This window comes from Chelonoidis abingdonii, chromosome 3, assembly GCF_003597395.2.
Source record: "Chelonoidis abingdonii isolate Lonesome George chromosome 3, CheloAbing_2.0, whole genome shotgun sequence".
Taxonomy (NCBI): domain Eukaryota; kingdom Metazoa; phylum Chordata; order Testudines; family Testudinidae; genus Chelonoidis; species Chelonoidis abingdonii.
Window position 1 is genome coordinate 87,095,329 of NC_133771.1, and position 13,869 is coordinate 87,109,197.

The following is a 13,869-nucleotide window of genomic DNA, read 5'->3' on the forward strand; positions in this document are numbered from 1 at the left end:
GCAATAGTATTTCTAACAGGAACTTGCTATTACACAGGGATTAGAAGTAAAACTGAAGAGAACTGCATTACTGTTTGTAATAACTATTTTTATGTTTAATTTTGGGAAAATCCCTCAGAATAGGGATCAGTCAAATTTTATCTGACAGAATAAATGAATTTGTAATTGATGTGGGTTAATCAAACACTTGAATCAGATTTATATCAGAGGTTTATTATTATTAATCTAGCACTCAAAAATGTGCTAGAGACAGTGCACACAGGGAAGAAATGGTCCTACTACTAAATGTTTACTGCAGATGGATGGACCCTTACATTCATTCAGAGTCCATTGACTTTAATAGAATTTACACACAAGTGGACCCTTATACGAGGTGTGTCACATAGGACATGTGTGCACACACAGGACAGCGGTGCGTGTCCTGTTGCAGGATTATAGCACAAATAGCCAAAGCAAAAATGGTGGGCAAGGGATGTAAAAGAAAAATGTTTAAGAAGCTGTTATGTACACATTTTCATGATTTCTTTTATATAAATTATTCGCCTCTTCCCATGTGTCTTGGTGCTTAACCTGCTTGCTATCCCCCTTCTAATTCCCAGTTCCTCCACTGAACCACAATAAGTCCTTCCTTCCACTCCACAACACAGATTTAGGACTGAGTAAAACAAAAACAAACCCCCTCTCATTTTCACATTATAACTTCCTCTCTGTGCAGGTCAAATGTGAAACTTATGAACAGCATTACTTACTTTCCATCACCAGGACAATTTGATTAAGCAGTGTTTCTGGAGTTTGCCCAGCAATCTCTAAAACAGCAGTCTGAATTAAAGATGAATCATTGATTCCTGGCTCTAGTATTTGCCAGTTGTGCATGAATAGCTTAATCTTCTCTTTAAATGGCTCTATTTCTGGTACATCTGGGAAACCATCCTCTGGAAACTCAGGTAACATGATTTCTGAGCAAACAAAATGATTTTGAGAAGAAATGCATCTTTAAAGATTTTGCATTTAAAGAGTTATCCTATCATACTTTATAAAATAATTTTAACTTCTCTTAAATCTATGTGGCAGTTTTGACATATTCTGCCTCTTTATGTGATTTACTCTTCTAAGCATAAATTTCTTTTATTGTTGTTTTAGAAGCACATTTTGCAGTGCCAAGTTCATTACATTGGGTTGTTGTATATTGATACTTCTCAGAATAGACAAGGAGATAGAAAGAGATCCAATTAATTAAATTTGCATGTGGTTCTTTAATTACATAGCATACATATTTGAGACCATGACATTTTTCATTACATTTCTGCAAAACAAAAAAAAATGTACATGTAATTAAAAAGCCTGATGCATTCATCTACAAACAATTTTTGGCAGCTTAAGGAAATTCTCATGCATCAAATAGAATATACCAGTGTTGGAAGGAACATATTATACAAAGGAAAGAAAGCTGGACTATATTTGCTTGAAAGAGAAAACAGGAAAGATTTCATGTCTAACCTGGTTCAGGTTTAGGTTCCACAACCCCTTTGGTGCGGTCAGGTTGTACCTGAGGTATTGCTTCTGTTTCAAGTGGAGATTTGTCTCTTGATTCTATAAGCACAAATACAATTAATTCAATTGCTACTACTGACTTCTATTTCTCCCACACCTTCCAAGTGAGAGTCTTAAAATGATTTACAGACATTAATGAATTAAGCTTCCCAACACTCCTGTGAGTAGAGGGGTTGAAGAGATAGATGGCATCGTGAAAGACAACATAAAGATATTTCAAAACCAAAGTCTTCAAGGATCAGAAGTCCAGAGCTGCAGAGAAAACAGCGCATTTGCAAACAAAAATAAAGAAGCACCTTAATATAGGCACCAAGGTGCCGAAGCACAGCAACAGAGAACCAAACGACAGGTTCTGAAGCACTACAAACACTCAGCACTGCTGAAGCAAAGTGCTGAGGAAAAAATCCTAAAGTACCTAACCCAGTAATTCTCAAAAAGATTAGGACTGAAATGCAACTATGGCACACAGAAATTAAGGTCCACATTTTTTAAAGCAGCCTTTGATTTGGATGTCTCAGTTTTTGGGTGCCCAATTCTGGATACCTAAGGCCTGATTTTCAGATATTGTGAGCACACAAACACTTCAGTTAAAATAAGAGGGAACTCTGGGTGCTCAACACCTTTGAAATCATATTTTATTTGTCCAGAGAACTGGAACCTAAATGACACACCCAAGATCACAAACTAAGTCTGTGGCACAGCTGGAATACAAAATCCATCTCTTCTGATGGTGAAGTCCCAATCATGTGCTTCAACCACTAAACCATGTTTCCTCTAAGAGAAAGAAACTGATCTTACCAATTATTCACTACCATAAATGTATTGGAATCCTGTTGAAATTATTAATATTTATGCAGGGTATCACCACAACACTAATTTAACTATAAATTCCTTATTAAATCCAAAGGCTGAATGGCATTTATACAATTGTTCTAAAGATGACTAAAAAGCCTAAATAATAACCAATTTACTATATCCAAATAGTAACAGAACATTTATAAGCATTTGATCAAGATATGTACAAACAGGCTACACCAGGGGTGCCTAGACTACTATTGGTCAGCTCCAACTTGGTCAGGCCAGTATTAGCAATGAAACCTCTAAGAGTTTACTTTTTTATACCCTTTAACAAACAAGTAATGTCATTACCAATTCTCAGAACATACCTAAGGCCAGATGAAGGAGTTTCTTATATAGCAGTAGTTTACTGCACCTGGTACTCAGATAACCATGTTTTATTTCTATTATTTTAGCCCAAACCTTAAATAACGCTAGTATTTTGAAGGGTCACCACAAATTTAACACAACTTTATACAAGACCTATCTTGCATAAAGTACATCTCAGTTATGTCATATCCACAATATAAGCATATTTCCATAAAGAACATGACATGCAATGTCATAGTATGTATGTAGAAATTCTACATAGTATTCCCTGCATTTGCTGTGGAGAGGTGCAAAAAACAACTCCATCTCAAGTCTTCTTTCTCATGATTTCATTCTTTCTGGTTCCATGCTTGGGGCCTGTTCATCCTAATATCCCAACTCAATTTAAAAACATAGTTTCACCCAAATCTAATGTAGGCCTTTATTCCTACAAATTCATTTAGAGGTGATCTGTTATATCCTCAGAAGTGATTTGGTCATAAATAAATAAATAAGAATTTGCCACAGAAATTACATAAATTATGTATTACTATATAAACACATTCAAAAATACAGAAGCAAGCATTAGAGGGCCACTGGCAACTTAAAAGAACAAACACACCATTTTCACCCTTACTTATATTATTAACAACTTAGAAATCTCAAAGTGAAATCTTGTAAAACTGGAGAATTACAAATCAAATTTGAAAACAACTTGTTTTCAAATCCTAATATCTATGCAGATGAAGGTAGTTGTTGACACATCTTGGTACTTTTTGTTCACATGAGCCAGCATGGTGACATCACCATAGTGCACTGCTCTGGGAGCCATGCACACTGTCACCCAATTAATCAATAGGAACAAGAACTGAGGAAAGTGCCCAGATGTTGGATGAGGACCTACTTCTGCCAAACAGGATACAGAAGGATTTGCATCAGACCTGAAGATCTCCCTACCTTCCCGGAGTTTCCCAAAGAGCAGCTCTTTTACTCCTAGAGAAGTCCTGCAGGTGGCAGTAGCTCAGGTCTAGCATGGTTCCAATAGGCACTTGGAGTATCTGTATGCTCCCAAGATGATGTTTATGACAGTCTTCAGAACACACACACTTTTGCAGATATAGGCATATCAAGGGCATGGTGGGAGAACAGCTACAATGGCCAATCATTGTAACTGTGTGTGTATTTTATCTGTGCAGGTGAAATATAGGCAGAGTGCCTCAGAAATGAGAGAGCATGTATGTATGTCTTGGTCTTGGCAACCATTGATCCAAACTGGATCGTGGTATATGTGTAAGAGGTTTAATCAGGTGCCTGATAAATCCGCACATGGCTGACAAGCCCACAGATCCATGTGTTATCTGAGTTAGAGTCCAAGATTACAGCATACTGTTTTCTTCTTTCTTGCTTTGCTTCGATCTTCTGGATCAAAGCCACTTCATGTTGAGCTTCACCCAGTGCCAGATATTCTCTCTTAATTGAAGGGGACTCCATGAGCTCTTCCCAGCTTTCTACACTGATGTTGAACAAATTCATATAATAATTTTTCCACATGTCATGTCCCCACCATAAAGGGCGATCACACTTTCTAGAGCTATCCCAAATCTCGCTGTAGAAAATATTCGTGGGTATATGGCCTCCTCCCATTCTCCTGACATCACTGAGCCATCACAATCTCCTCTTTTGATAGTGATTTCTAAGTGTCAGTCCTGCATGCTCCAGTACCTCTGTGTTGGGTATATTGTCTTCTGACTTTATTTTCAGGATCTTAAGCAGGCATCTCATGTGGAAGCTATTCAGTCTCCTGATGTGCCTAGCACACATAGTCCATGCTTCTGAACCATATAGCAGGGATGACAGCACACAGATTTCATAGATTTGTATCTTCACCTTAGTCGATAGTTAGCTGTTATTCCATGTATATTTCTGTATTAGCTCAAAATTCTTAGCTCCTTTTCCGATTCTATTAATCAGCTCAGTCTGAAGGTAAAGATTCCTGCTGATCGTAGAACCCAAGTAGCAAAAGCTGTCAACAATGCCAAGAGATTTACTCTCCAGAGTGATTTTAGGCACTGGTTCTTCCACCCCTTGGTACATGATCACAGTCTTCTTGAAATTAATTGTCAACCCAAAACTCTTGCATGATGCAGAAAACCTACCCAAGAAATTTTACAGGGAAGATTCACTATCGGGAACCAAGGCTGCATCATCCACAAACAGGAAATCTCTCAGAACCAGCTCTTTATCCTTAGTTTTGACTCTAAATCTTGTGATGTTGAACATGCCTCCATCTAGTCTGATTCAAAGATAAATGCCATCATTGCAGTCCTTAAATGCCTGAAGAATGTATGTATGTATGTATGTATGTGACAGGTTGCCGGTTTGCCTTTCTCCTCACCCTTAAATAGGATTTACATAAGGTGGGAATCCTTTGTTGCCCAAACTTAAGCCCCCTCCCCTTGTAACTCTCCCCTGGAAGTTGTCCCAGGTAATGTTTAGTATTAGGTGACAAGACCACCTGATCTAGTAGTGTCACAGTTACATCTGCAGATGCCTCCCAGGAGGGAAAGAGAGTGTTTCTTCCTGAGGGCTCATCAAATTTGATGGCCTGTCGTCTGGTGGGTGTCTTCCCAATACACACCCAGTTGTAATTGTTATATAGTCCATATTTCTAACTTTAAATACAGAAATGATACATGCATATGAATTGAATAATCACATTCAGTAAATTATAACCTTTCCAATGATATCTTACATGACCCATCTTGAATAAAGTACATCTCAGTTATGTCATATCCAAAACATAAGCATATTTCTATAAAGAATATGGAGTGCAATGTCACAGTATGTATGTAGGAATTCTACATACTATTCCCTGCATTTGCTACAGAGAAGTGCAAAAAACAACTCCACCCCCCTGGGCACTAGCAGGGATTTAGGGGAACAGGACCTTAGCTGTACCCCAAGCTGGCTGGCCACACACCTTTATCACTGGGCATATTGACAGTCCAACAGCATAGCACCGAAAGATTCATATTCTGGCCTTCGGTGAGTGTACAGGGGGGTAAGAGACTCCCTGAGTGAAATCATGGCCCTATTAAAGTCGATGCTCTAGCTCAGTCCTCTAGCACATCCACAAACAGCCATGCTGAATATAACCAGGGCTGGTGCAAGGAAGTTTCACGCCCTAGGCAAAACTTCCACCTTGAACTCCCCCCAGCTAACCCCGCCCCCTCCCACAGCAGCTAACTCAACCCCCCACCTGGGGAGCCCCCACCACAGCAAGCTACCCCCCCACCACGACAGCTAACCCCTCTCCTCCCCGTCCCCCCATGGCAACTAATCCTGCCTGAGGAGACTTCCCCCCTTCTCCCTCCCCCCGGCAGCTAACCCTGCCTGGGGAGACTTCCCCCACCTTCCCCCAGCAGCTAACACTGCCTGGGGAGACTTCCCCCCCCGGCAGCTAACCCTGCCTGGGGAGACTTCCTCCCTTCCCTCCCACCCGGCAACTAATCCTGTCTGGCGAGACTTCCTCCCTCCCCCCCGGCAGCTAATCCTGCCTGGGGAGACCTCCTGCAGAAACAGCCTGCCTGAGTAGCCCGCCCCAGCTCACCTCGGCTCCGCTTCCTCCGCTGAGCACATCGGCGCTGCTCTAATTCTCCTCCCTGCCCAGGCTTGCGGCGCTGATTGGAGGAGACTTAGAGCTGGGCTGTGTGCTCAGGGGAGGAGGCAGAGCGGAGGTGAGCTGGGGCAGGGAGCGGTTCCTCTGTGCGCCCCCCCCCTCATTATTGCGGGCAACCCTCTCCACGCGCCCCTCGACCCAGCTCACCTCCACCTCCTCGCGTGAGGGGGCCTTTAGGTGCCCCCAACCACTAGGTGCCCTAGGCGGCCGCCTAGTTTGCCTAAATGGTTGCACCAGCCCTAAATATAACCCTTGGCATTCAAATATTTTTACTTCATAATACCCAAAGCAATTGCTCTTCATTTCATTTTAAATGCTTAATGGATGCGGGGAGGAAGAGAATTTTGTGAGATAACAGCATTTTATTTTCTACTTCATTTTCCCTTTCTTTCAAAAAAGTCTGATATAGTAGAAACATGGTGGGTGAGGTAACATCCTTTATTTGACCCAACTTCTGTTGGAGAGGGAGAGACAAACTTTTGAATTTACACAGAACTCTTCTTCAGGTCAGATATTACCTCACCCACCTTGTGTGTCCACGGGACCAACACAGCTACAACAACAGATTGTATAGTAGAAGTCATTCTCCTTCCCTCATAAGTCTAGATGTGTTCAGTTCAGAACTGGATGTCACTCCTTCACTTAAGGGTTGATGAAGAATGCCACAAGTACTACGGGTAAATTTTTCAGCCATACCAGTCACTTAGGGCCTAAGTCTTATTGAAAGTCAATAGGCTCCTAAATCATATATATGTTTTTGAAAATTTTATCCTCCCTCCATATCTGAGGCTGAAAGGAGAGGTTACTTATTTGTACAGTAAGATTAAGGAGGGATTACTTACCTGTAGAGGTACTGTCCCACCACAGTATGTGCACACACCTGTGCACTCTGTACTGGGGACTGTAAACCAGTGTCAGCAAGCCCATGCCTGTGCAGACAAGCTTCTTGTAAAGCTTCAGGTAAAACACTGTCACAGTGTTGTCTGTGAGAACAAATAGGCATTTCCCCTGACAGGAGATAGGAAGGCCTGACAGGCTAGGAAGACACCCTTAGTTCTCTGATGTTTATATGTAGAGAGAGATCCCTTGAGGACCACAAACCCTAAGTTTGGAGGGGACCCAGATGAATACTCTTCTCCACATCCCAGGGCAGATGAGTTCATCACCAAGGTCAGGAAACATTGAGGGCAGACAAAAGGAATGCTCATACAAACATTAAGTGAGTCTGTCCACCAATCTAGAGAAATCAATACTCAAGATGGCACATTGAGGACAGAGTTCAGATGCTGACAGCTCACCTAATAAGCAGTCTGGTCTGCTGAAATACATATGAGCATGAGGCCATATGCCCCAAAAGCCTCATACAATTTCAAGCTGTTGTGTTTGGGTGAGCCTTGAGATCTGCAACAAGAGATCAAATTGTCTGGAACCTCAAGTTTGGAAGGAAAGCTCTGGCTTGAGTAGAGTCCAATATTTCTCCTATAAATCCTATCCTCTGAACTGGACAAAGGGTAGATTTGTCTGAGTTAACATAAGAACATAAGAATGGCCATACTGGGTCAGACAAAAGGTCCATCCAGCCCAGTAGCCTATCTACTGACACTGGCCAATGCCAGGTGCCCCAGAGAGAGTGAACCTAACAGGTAATGATCAAGTGATCTCCCTCCTGCCATCCATCTCCACCCTCTGACAAACAGAGGTTAGGGACACCATTCCTTACCCATCCTGGCTAATAGCCATTCATGGACTTAACCTCCATGAATTTATCTAGTTCTCTTTTAAACCTCCTCAGGCAAGGAGTTCCACAGGTTGTATGTGTGCTGTGTGAAGAAGAACTTTTTTTAATTTGTTTTAAACCCGCTGCCCATTAATATCATTTGGTGGCCCCTAGTTCTTATATTATGGGAATAAGTAAATAACTTTTCCTTATTCACTTTCTCCACACCACTCATGATTGTATATACCTCTATCATATCCCCCCTTAGTCTCCTCTTTTCCAAGCTGAAGAGTCCTAGCCTCTTTAATCTCTCCTCATATGAGACCCATTCCAAACTCATAATATCATATATTTGCCCTTTTTCTGAACTTTCCTATCCAGGTATATCTTTTTTGAGATGAGACCACATCTGTATGCAGTATTGAAGATGTGGGTTTACCATGGATTTATAAAAGGCCAATAAAGATATTCTCTGTCTTTTCTCTATCCCTTTTGAAATGATTCTAACATCCTGTTGCTTTTTTGACTGCGCTGCACACGGCATTGATGTCTTCATATGAACTAATCCATGATGACTCCAAGAGCTCTTTCCTGATAGCTGTCGCTAAATTAGCCCCCCATCATATGTATGTATAGTGGGGTTATTTTTTCCAATGTGGATTACTTATACATTTATCCCATTTAAATTTTCATTTGCCATTTTGATTGGCCCAATCACTTAGTTTTGGGAACTCTTTTTGGAATTCTTCACAGTCTGCTTTGGCCTTAACTATCTTGAGCAGTTATATCATCTGCAAACTTTGCCCAGCTCCACTTTTTACTCCCCTTTCTCCAAAATCATTTATGAATAAGGTTTAATAGATTCGTCAGGACTGACCGTTGGGAACACCACTATTATCACTCTCCATTTCTGAAAATTTACCATATTCCTACCGTTTGTTCCCTTGCTTTTAACCAGTTCTCAATCCATGAAAGGATCTTCCCTCTATTCCCATGACTCAACTTAATTATGCGACTGCCTCAGTTGAGGACCTGTTCAAAGGCTTTCTGGAAAATCTAAGTACCACTATGTCCACTGGATCCCCCTTGTCCACTACTTTGTTTACCCCTTCCAAAAGAAACTCTAATAGATTTAGTAAAGACCATATTTCCTTTACAGAAAAGCCATGTTGACTTGTTGCCCAACAATTAATGTTCTTCTATGTGTCTGACATTTATTCTTTACTATTGTTTAACTAATTTGGTACTTTATCATTAGACGTACCAGTTTGTAATTGCCGGAATTCACCTCTAGACTCCTTTTTAAATATTGACATTACATTAGGGCGTCTTCAGTCGCTGGGTACAGAATCCCGATTTTAAAAGGACAGGTTACAAAGTTAATAGTTCCGCAACTTCACTTTTGAGTTCTTTCAGAACTCTTGGGTGAATGCCATCTGGTCCCAGTAACTTGTTACTGTTAAGTTTATCAATTAATTCCAAAACATCCTCTAGTGACACTTCAATCTGTGACAATACCTCAGATTTGTCACCTACAAAGGATGGCTCAAGTTTGGGAATCTCCCTAACATCCTCAGCTGTGAAGACTGAAGCAAAGAATTCATTTAGTTTCTCCACTATGACTTTATCTCCTTTTGTATCTCGATTGCCCAGGAGCCCCACTGGTTGTTTAGCAGGCTTCCTGCTTCTGATGTACTTAAAAAACATTTTGTTATTACCTTTCGAGTTTTTGGCTAGCTGTTCTTCAAACTCCTTTTGATCAGTAGACCTAAGCTTTGAAAGTTGATTGGATGAGATGTATTCTGGAGACTACCTAAGCTCTGGACTGTCCTTTGACGAACCAGGTAAGCATAGATTTGTATTTCCAGTCTTCTCAGGAAAGCAGCTATCACTGACATATGTTTTGTGAAAACCCAAGGAGCTGCTGACAGGCCAAAAAGCAGCATGGTGAACTGGCAATAAGAGTGCTTCACTATGAACCTGAAATACTTTCTGTGACCTTGATAAACTAGTCACATGAAAGTAGGTGTCTTTTAAATTGAGGGCAGAATGCCAGTCTCCAGGATAGAGTAAGTGAGTAATGGAAGTCAGGGTGAGCAGGCGAAACATTATCTCTTTTAGATATCTGTTGCGTAGTGCACACCTAAAATTGGCCTGAGACTTCCTATGCTTTTGGGATCAGGAAATAGAGGGAATAGAACCCCTTCCCTCTGAGACACTGCAGAATCTCCTCTATGGCTCCTACCCAAAGGAGAGAGACTGAACCTCCTGGAGGAAAAGCTCCTCATGAAGATGGTCCCTAAAGAGGGATGGAGATGGAGGCACAGAAACAAACTGGAGGGTATATCTCACTTCCATAGTGCTTAATGCCCAATGGTCCAAGGGAATTCCTGACCAAGCACTGAAGAAATGGGAAAGGTGGCTTGTGAATATGGAGAAGATGGAAACCGACATCCTGGAAACTGGCATAGTGTCCTCTAGTGCCCTATCAAAATGCCTGTTTAGCACCCTGTGGGTGTTTAGATGGAACTGGCATTGATGCAGAGGCAAAAGAAGGAGGTGGTCTGTGTCTATAACTCTTACTATTCTTTCTCTGCAAGTCCTGATGAGGAGCAGGGGCAGAGTAATGGTAGGTCTGCTGTGGGCAGAAATATTTTCTGGACAGGGCCAGAACATACTATCATCGGGGAAGTGGGAGTGGTGAAATAGCCCGTTCAGAGACTGCCTGATAGGAGGAGGAAGAGGTCAGCACAGGCTGAGGCTGCTCCTCCTCCATTAGCTGTCCAGTGGAGTCCTCCTGAACTGCCTCTTGCTGCTCTGTACTGGGCCTGGTACCAGGCTCAAGAACAGGCAGTGCCTGGCGAGTAGACTATCCATGCCTCTCCAAAAACACAAAAGCAGGGATATCTCATGTACAACCCAGAACTGTAAGGGAAACCTCATGGGTTCAAAAAGACCAGGGGAGCAGTGGGCCCCAGTAACCCTCTAGCCACATACTTGATGGTACTCCTGCTGGAGGGTCCCTAGCAGGCTACTAATGCCTTGGAGAGTAGCGAGACCAGCTCTGAGGCTGAGAAACACAGGAGCTAATCTACAATTCAGAAGAGGATGAATCTCCCACTGTTGACCAAGGGGGAGCTGCTCCTGACAGTGCCAGATGCTGATGCCAAGTTGGAGAAGGACATAGTGCAGCCAACATTGCAGGCTTCCCTTTGGATGGTACCCTCGGGCATGAAGTCTGAGGTAATGGAGTTTGTGGTACTGAGTGCTAACCTGATGCTGATGGCACCCCTCTGTCTGTTGGCACTGAGAGCATGGTCTCCTGCACTGCTAAAGACACCTGCACCAAAAGGCACAGCTGATTCTCACTGCTGAAAGCAACTACGGCATAGTCGGTACCAAGATGGTCTCAGGATGGTATAATACTGCAGATATGGAAGGTACTCCCCCAGGGCCCAGGCTTGATGTACTTGCCTCAGTGCCACAGCAAACATTGCTGGCTTCTGCGATGCCAGAGAAGAGGAATGCTAGGGTTTTGACAGCAGTCTAGTCTTACACCTATGCCTAGAGGATTCAGTGCTAGCAAGCTTCCTCTCTTGGTGGTCTGCTTAGAGGTCTTATGCCTCTTCTTAGGCACTGCAGAGAGCAATTGGTGCCAGGTCTTGGGCAACACAGGAGGTGCACTCCTAACTGATGCCTAGACACTTGGTGCAGAGTCTGAATGGCCGGATTCTGATGGTGGTCTCAGGGCTGCTTCCAGGAGCAAAAACTTTAGCCTGGCTTCCCTGCCTTTCCTCGATTTATGCTTAAGGTCTTTGCAGATGTGACAATGATCCTGAATATGACCTTCCTGTAAACACTACAAGCACCTTGAGTGTGGGTCGTTCATGGCCATTGGCCTCGTTCTACTGCTAGAGTCACAGGGTTTGAAGGACAATGACCAAGGCATCCCTCAGCACCAAGAAACAGAGTAACCCCAAACTAGGCCCAAAAAAGAAACTAGTGCAAGGTTCTCTGGTTGCAGATAGGTGAGTTAGTCCTGCGGGTTGCACGGCCTCGGGGAGCCACTGGTTGGAGAGCAGTCCACCCTTCTATCATCTGCAAAGGGGTTGGATGGATTTGGGGGAGGGAGAGGCAGATGGTCTGAGAAAACTGTCATGACTGAGATGTGGGTGGTCATACCTAGTGGTCGGAGTAGGTGTTGGGAAACAAGCCCAGTCAGGCACCAGGAGGTCAAAGTCTGAGACAGAGCAGAGGACAGACCAAGAGTCAGGCGTCAGGAGGCAGGCAGGATCAGGTTACTAAGGAATTGAGGTAGGACACCAGATTACAGACAGCAGTTGAATACTGAAGTTGAGGACAAACCAGAGTCAGAAGCCAGAGTCACGGGTCTATTGCAAGTAGGATCTGGAGCAAAGGCCTGCAGGCAGTATGTGCTGTTGCTCAGACAGCTCTCCTTCGTGGCTTCCTGTTTTAAGTACTGGTCAATCAGTGGGCTGTGAGGGGCCACCACTCAGGTCCTGCTGAGTGGTACACCCTGTAGGTGTCCATCCTAAGTCTGCAGTGGTGATGTGGTGGCATCAGCAGCCCAGAAATCCCATGGTTCCAGCCCTGCAGTTGCTTACACACACAGAACATATATCATTTTGATAGACAAAACAAAACACTTCATAAAATGGTATATATTTACAGAGGGACATATTAAAAAGAGGAATAAAAAGGAAGCATATATTTTCTTATGCAAGAAAAGAGACGATTATTTATTGAACAATTCTAACCTGATTCAAGTTTAGGTTCAGGTTCTTGAACCTCACTGAAATCAGACTCTTCCTGAGATATATGTTTTGTTTCAAGGTGACTCTCTGATTCTACCATTTCTGTGAACAAAACATAAAATACCTGTAATTTGCTACTATATATGAATTAGGATATGCTATTCACAGAGAAGCTAGAGAAAACAGATATTTTCTAAGACATTAGAATATATTTACATCAGGAAAAAAACAGGAGTGGTTTAAGAGTAAATGGGCTGTAAAGGAAAATTTAGGCGGTGAGGGGACTTAGGACTCTAGTCAAGGTTACAGGCCTAAAGAGTTGACTGAGCCTGTTTTTGTATGGAAAGCCCCCAAAGCAGAACAATGGCTGTGTGTGTATAAAGGGCATGAGGGAGCAGAGTGAAAAAGTCCCCAAGTAGCATAATTTGCAATAGTCAGGCTTATGAAATATATAACCGCAACAGTTGTGTTAGAAAGGTCGCTGACCACAAAAGAACAGACAGTAACAGGAGGGGCCTAGTGGGGGAGACGCTTTTTTTTTGCCTTTGCCCCATACAGATTTTGCAATGTATTCCAAATAAGGTAATTAATATGGAAGTATGCATAATTAGTCTGTGGTTTTAAGCTGTAAAAAGCTTGTGTGTTCCTTGAATCAGGGGGCAGTTACTTTGAGCTGTTACCCCCCTCCGCTTGTAATCCATAAAGGTGCCTCAGGCTGATCTGATCCAAAAATCAATCGTGTGGTCGATTTTCCACAACAAGGCCTAAAATCCAAACACTTGAGTCCACCTCCCAGCAGGGCCGGCGCTTCCATTCAGGCGACCTAGGCAGTCGCCTAGGGCGCTAGGATTTGGGGGGGTGGCATTTTGCCAGCCTTGGCGGCAATTCGGCGGCGGGGGTCCTTCTGCGCTCCGGGTCTTCAGCGGCAATTCTGCGGCGGGTCCTTCACTTGCTCCGGGACCCGCCGCCGAAGTGCCCCAAAGACCGGGAGCCGCAGAAGG

At 43.0% G+C, this 13,869-nt stretch overlaps 1 protein-coding gene across 1 annotated transcript in view; it reads right to left on the reverse strand.

Moving 5' to 3' along the window:
• The window catches only part of AK9 (adenylate kinase 9), a 244,988-nt gene that overhangs the window by 104,138 nt on the left and 126,981 nt on the right, over positions 1-13,869 (reverse strand). Inside the window, exons 22-24 of the mRNA XM_075064564.1 lie at positions 12,872-12,970; positions 1,498-1,590; positions 750-956 (exon numbers count right to left, since the gene is read on the reverse strand). Of these exons, the coding sequence (XP_074920665.1) occupies positions 750-956; positions 1,498-1,590; positions 12,872-12,970 (399 nt within the window). The remainder of the gene's footprint in view (positions 1-749; positions 957-1,497; positions 1,591-12,871; positions 12,971-13,869) is intronic.